At 34.3% G+C, this 6,162-nt stretch overlaps 1 protein-coding gene across 1 annotated transcript; it reads right to left on the reverse strand.

The window, feature by feature from the left end:
* Window positions 1-2,372: 2,372 nt before the first annotated feature.
* LOC149219247 (uncharacterized) lies at window positions 2,373-3,386 on the reverse strand. Its single transcript, XM_089386762.1, has one exon. The coding sequence runs from the start codon at window positions 3,384-3,386 to the stop codon at window positions 2,373-2,375; it is 1,014 nt and encodes a 337-aa protein (XP_089242888.1).
* Window positions 3,387-6,162: the final 2,776 nt, after the last annotated feature.

A 6,162-nucleotide genomic window follows, 5' to 3' on the forward strand; every position in this document is an offset into this window, starting at 1 on the left:
TATAGTTACAAGATACTGTAATGCATTGTGAATGACATATATATCTTAATCTAAAGGAAGGATTTTGGCTAAATTATTGAGAAATACAGGAATAGATCATTACACAAATTAAGACAAGTGTTATATGGATCATTGATGCTTAGTACCTCTCTTTTACTTAGAATGTATTCGATACCTAAATTAAAGTAAATTTAATAAAGAACTAAAATTGCATATAGAAAAATGCTTTTAACAATGAAAAATATAAATACTAAAAATTAGTCACTTTAATTACTTGTAGTTTGAATTGATAACCATTTAAATTTATTATTAATATTTTTTATTGATTTGTTTATTGATATTCAGTAAAATTATATAATTAAGTCTAACACTTTTACATTTTTACTCCAACTTATTAAAACATTTACAAAACCATAAATAATGGTAGGCAGTAACAACTCATGGTAAGTGCATTTATTATCATCTTGTTCCTATCTTTTTTTTTTTAATTTTGCAAATACTTGTTTCAATCATGATGGACAATTATCCACATGACAGTGTCTTGTGCAAAGACTATAATAATAATCATTATGATGACACCTTTTTATCTTTTTTTATATATATATATATATATATATATATATATGACAAAACAATTTAAAACCCAACAACCATTATGAAGCACAGGGTAATGATAACCTTATAAGATATTTTTATAATTGAGATCAAGTAATTAATTGAGTGAGTTGAAGGTCAGTTGAGTAGTAGAACTATTGTTAACACAATGATCTCATAGTTAAACAGGTCAATCAAGTACAAATAGGCTAGACATGCATGAAATTTGAATTGCCTAGCTAGAGTGGAGGAAAATGCACATTGTAATCAGCAATTGTATACTTGTTGAGTGTATAGGCTTGGCAATTAAGAAGGTGAATCATTCCTTGGGAATTGCACAAGCAATAGGAGGAAACCCCTATATTTTAGGAGATAATTTCCTCAAGGATTGCATAAGGAAATAAGAGGAAGTTGGGGCCTTCAATTGGCTTAGTGTTGGCTAGAGCAAGACAAGCAACAGGAGAACATGTTTACAATGCATAATGGGCTTTATAGTATTGAAGCAAGATATTGTAATAGTTTCTCATTCTCATATGATTAATGAAAAGAAACATAGAGGTTTTTCGCAGTTGGATTCCCCTGTAAAATCATTGTGCTATTGTGGTTTTGATGGTTGCATGTCATTGCATGTGTTTCTATATTGTGATTTCCATTTTGCAGATTAGTAAAGGAAATTTATAATCCCTTGATTTCATGAGAAGTAGCAAATTTCTATTAGTTTCTACAAATTGCCCAAAAAAACTTAAAGATAGCAAACACACAACGTTTACAAATGAGGGTCAAAAAATCACAGTGTCGAAATTAATGATAAGGACATCAACTGAGTAAACTTGAGCAGAGAGAAGGCTTGACAATGCTTTGATAATGATCTCAGAAACCATAAAAGAGTTTTATCAACCAATAATTAAACAAGAGTACATTGCATCACCTCTCTCACTCTTAAAAACCAAAAATGGCATGTGAACACCCACACCCTAGCAATGTCATTTTGAATTGTCCCCTAGCAACACCCTACAGTCTACAAAAATTGGTTAAAAGAAAAAATACCACCTCTACATCAATTGCATTGATGCAGAGCCAACAACCTTACTGCCATGCAATGTTGTCACCCGCATACCACACTAGCTCCTCCATCAATTTACAAGAAAACTTAACCATTGTCGTAGATTTTATGAATTCCACACACATCGTTGCATGGTGAAGGTGTCACACCACCCTCCGTTAATGACCAAGGGAATTGGTGGGGAGCCTAGTGCCCTCCCCGACATCCTCTTCACACTCATCATTCACCCATCAAAAATAAATCTCGCAGAGATATTAAATCATTTTCTAAATTTAATAATTTATTTACATTTTATAAGTCTCTTAACATATTTCTTTTTTAAATATTTAAACATTGTTTAATTTTACAATTTCCAAATAACTCAAACTAACAAGATCATTCGAATGTTGTTAATTTATTTATAACGTGCCTCTAAATCTACAACGAATTTGAACCCATATCATAATTTATTTATATTTCATATCCCACATCATGGCAAAAGTTGGTACAAAACATCTTAAATGACTTAAATCAATAGTTACATATTGTCTATATATAAGTCTATTGAGTATCTCGAAGCCATGAACTTCGTTGCTGTTCCAAACTATAGATAAAACTAGCCACCCTTAGTTAAATTATGCACTCTGAGGGTAGGATTATTTCTGACAAGTGAAAGGCAAGCAGAAGAAAATGATACCACCAACATCTAGAATAAAAAAATCACTTATGATTAAGACTATAGAGAGGCATCCAGACCTTCCATTTGAACGTTGCTACTCCTGAGACGCTCATAGTCAACCAGGTAACCTTCGAGGTGATCTGACAAAGATGATTTGTCTATGATTTCATGGTGGTAAGATTTGCACACAAAATAAAACACAGTCTGTGTCAAAAACCCCATCAAGTTAACAAAACACAGCAAACCGACAAGGACTGTCCAACACACGCCGATCCCAGCACTGCCCAAGCCATGGCGGTCCCCCTGAAGGACAGTATACGCGAAAAGCCATCCAATAATTCCGGCGAATATGAGGTAGAGAATATCGAGCAACATGGCTGTGATCCGCTTTCCCTGGATGAGATTCGCGCTCTTCCTCGTGGCGGCTCGGCCGTATTTGTCCTCCAAGACGGATATAACGCAGGCGAGGTGAAACACCACGCTCAGGCACACATACCCACAGACGAAACCGACAGTTATCACATACATGCCATATTTAAGGACAGCCAAATTCCAATTGAACAATACCACTGTGCATACGAACTGGAAGCAGAGTAATGCGGAGAGCGCGCAATAGGCAAATACAATTATGAAAAACCAGAGTAAAGTTTCCATGAGGCGTTTCCAAACCCTGAGAACGATGCTCATAACCCTCCGGTAGGAAATTTCCTTTGACGCGTAGATAGAGGCCGCGGTATACACCACTGCCGCCGTGGACAGCAACGAGAAGATGAAAAGGGATACTGCATAGGCGGCTAGAATCACGAGGAGCTCCGCCCGTTCGAAGGTCAGTTCCTTAGTGATCCTCTCGCTGGCACGTCTGCTGGTATCTATCAGATAAGGCATCGCTTTCCAATTAAAGATCGCCTGTTGGATGAGGAATTGCCCCCCCAGAATTGCAAAACTGAGGGGGAGAACAAAACTGAGGACGAGACTCCCCAGCAATTTAGCACAAGAGCGAAGGATCTTGAACGCCTCTTCGGTGATTCCCACGATGCCGAGGAACCGGAGATCCTCTGGTTCTCTATCCATTGCTTTGCTCTGCTCCTGACGCTGATACGAGCAATGCTTTCTCCTTTCTGTGCAAAAACCTTCGTGCCCAAGAATAAATATTGTCTGCCTGCCGCTATGCGTATTGATAGATGGAATGGAAATGTTAAAGCGTGAGAAGGTCCAGTGCAAGTTCCTTCGTGTACGCACAATATTGGGACGAAAAGCGCTCGATACTTCCTATGTGCGGCTGTTCTTAACTATTTTTTTATCCAGATCAGCGACCCGCTGTGTTTAACTATGCCATTGCGCAAGGACTGGAACTTAGGAAACTAGAAGAGAACTGGATTTAGAGAGTTAGTGTGCATGAGAATTTGATTATTGGGCAGGCAGTTAACGGCTATTTTTGTGTCTGTTAGGCGGTCATCACATGTAGAGTACAGTCATTTCACAGCAGTAAGGTTTTGCATGACAAGGTCAATACTTTGAATAGTTTCGAGATTGATATAACAGGAAAAGTTGTATTATTGTGGCAAGTTTTATGGGTCATCACATGTACATTACAGTCACTTCACAGCAGTAAGGGTTTGCATGAACTGGTCAATAAGTTGCAATAACTTCGTATTGACCAACACTTGCAAACCTTTACTGCTGTGAAGTGAGTGTAACGTACATGTGATGACCCATAAAACTTACCGCAATAATACAACTTTCCCTGTAATATCCGTGTCGAAACTCTTCAAAGTATTGACCTTGTCATGCAAAACCTTACTGCCGTGAAATGACTGTAATCTACATGTGATGACCGCCTAACAGACAAAAAAAAAAAAAAATTAGCCGTTAACTTCCCTCCCAATAATCAAATTCTCATGCACACTAGCTCTCTAAATCCAGTTCTCTTCTAGTTTCCTAAGTTCCAGTCCTTGCGATGGTATAGTTAAACACAGCGTGTGACTGATCCTAAAAAAATACTTAAGAACAGCCATACACATGGGAAGGATCTAGCTGTTTTCTTAATAATGGTTGTCTCTACTATTGGTTTGATAACGGAGTTATGATAAGTTTTAAATATAAGTATTCAGTTTTGTTTTTTGTAAGCTTAGTAAGACTACATTTTCATTAAGGGTGAATTGTGACTTCACATCTGTCTTGACAAAGCACCTAATCACTCTTTATCCAAAACCTCATGAACATAATATAAGTAATCCTTTGAAAAATTTATAGATAAAATTTTACTATATAGTTTTTTTAATAATTAACTTAAATTTATTTTAACTGGTCAAATCTGTTGAGATCTATTTTGTTTTTTTCGAAATTTTGCATTAAAGTAAACTTTACTTGTAATTTTTTCATTTCAACTTTTTCTCAAATAATTTGAACTTTCAGATTTTAATTTTTAATTTTAATTATCCAACTAGTGTTATATATATATATATATATATATATATATATATATATATATATTATTTCTTTTATATGACACTAGGGAACAGTTCTAGTTCCAATAAATTTTGAATTTCATTAAGATTAGAATGGATCCATCTTAATTCTACTTAGCTTAGAATGGGATCAAGTTATTTATTAAGCAAACTTCTTTTTGAGTACAAAATCTCAAGAAAGATTTAAACTTTTGGAAGATATAAAGTTAAAATGGGTGTATTGACATTGATATTTTTATATTAGTATTTTATAATTTGTTAATATAAATATTATTTTATTATTTTTAAAAGTAATATTAAGTGACAATATCTCTTTATTAAATTGTTCACCACAATAAAAATTATTAAATTATTTTATAAAAAAATAAATATAAATAAATAAAATAACAATGAAAATAAAATATTAGCAAATGTATTGATAATGGAGATGGAAACGCTACATTATTGGTTTATAAACCAACTATTCGGATTCTATAGCTATATTGAAAAACATGACATAAATTTTATTAATTTAACTTGTTACATTTTATTCTCCCTCAGTTGAAGAAGACAACCTACTATGATGAGAGGTTGCAACAAAATTCTCTATAAAACTCCATTTTGTTTAAAAAGAATTGTGTTTTATATCTCTGCAAATAAATATCATATACAACTTTCTATTATTACTATGTCATTTTCCACTTTTGTAGTGTCGTATTCCAAGATCATTCCACACTTTGCAATGCAATGCAATATAAAGTATGTTATCCCTCCATAAATTTCCCTAGGCCGAGGAGATAAATTTTAGAGGTAATTACAAACCTATTTTAGGCTAAGGCCCAACCCCCTAGCCTTGGAGAGGGCTCTCTCGCTATGTTCTTCTATCAATCAACTAAATGATGGATATGATCTAGATTTTAGGTTGCTTATGTTAATGAGAGGATGGTTTAAAGTTTTATTGTTGATGGTAAGTGTGGAGGGAAGAATTACTTAAAACCGGAGCACATTGATAGATCCAAATGAATAAGGGACACATTGCACTTGAAACAGGGGCAATAAAGTCATGCCTATTGGCAATCAGTGAAAACTCATTGTAGTGGATGGATGAGTAAGATGAAGGAGAAGATCACTAACTAAGAATCAAGCTAAGGATGAGTCCAGATTTGCTATACAGAGGAAGATGATACACATATGACCAGTTCAATTAATGATAGCAACACATTGAATTCCAAAAAATCCCTATTCAAACTTGATTATGAAGAAAGCTTACAATATGTGATCATATATCTTACCACAAATCTGAAAGAAAATACATATCATACATAAGAGAAATACATACCAATAGATATGACCCAAGTATCATTGTTCAAAATGCAAATGCCTTCTTTTATTCATTTGGA

Source organism: Pinus tabuliformis, chromosome Q, assembly GCF_031772625.1.
Source record: "Pinus tabuliformis cultivar Carrire ecotype Pingquan chromosome Q, CPIR1, whole genome shotgun sequence".
Taxonomy (NCBI): Eukaryota; Viridiplantae; Streptophyta; class Pinopsida; order Pinales; family Pinaceae; genus Pinus; species Pinus tabuliformis.

What these genes read in the sequence shown, in the direction of transcription:
- LOC149219247 (XM_089386762.1), bottom strand. Translation starts at nt 3,386, where the DNA reads ATGGATAGAGAACCAGAGGATCTCCGGTTCCTCGGCATCGTGGGAATC.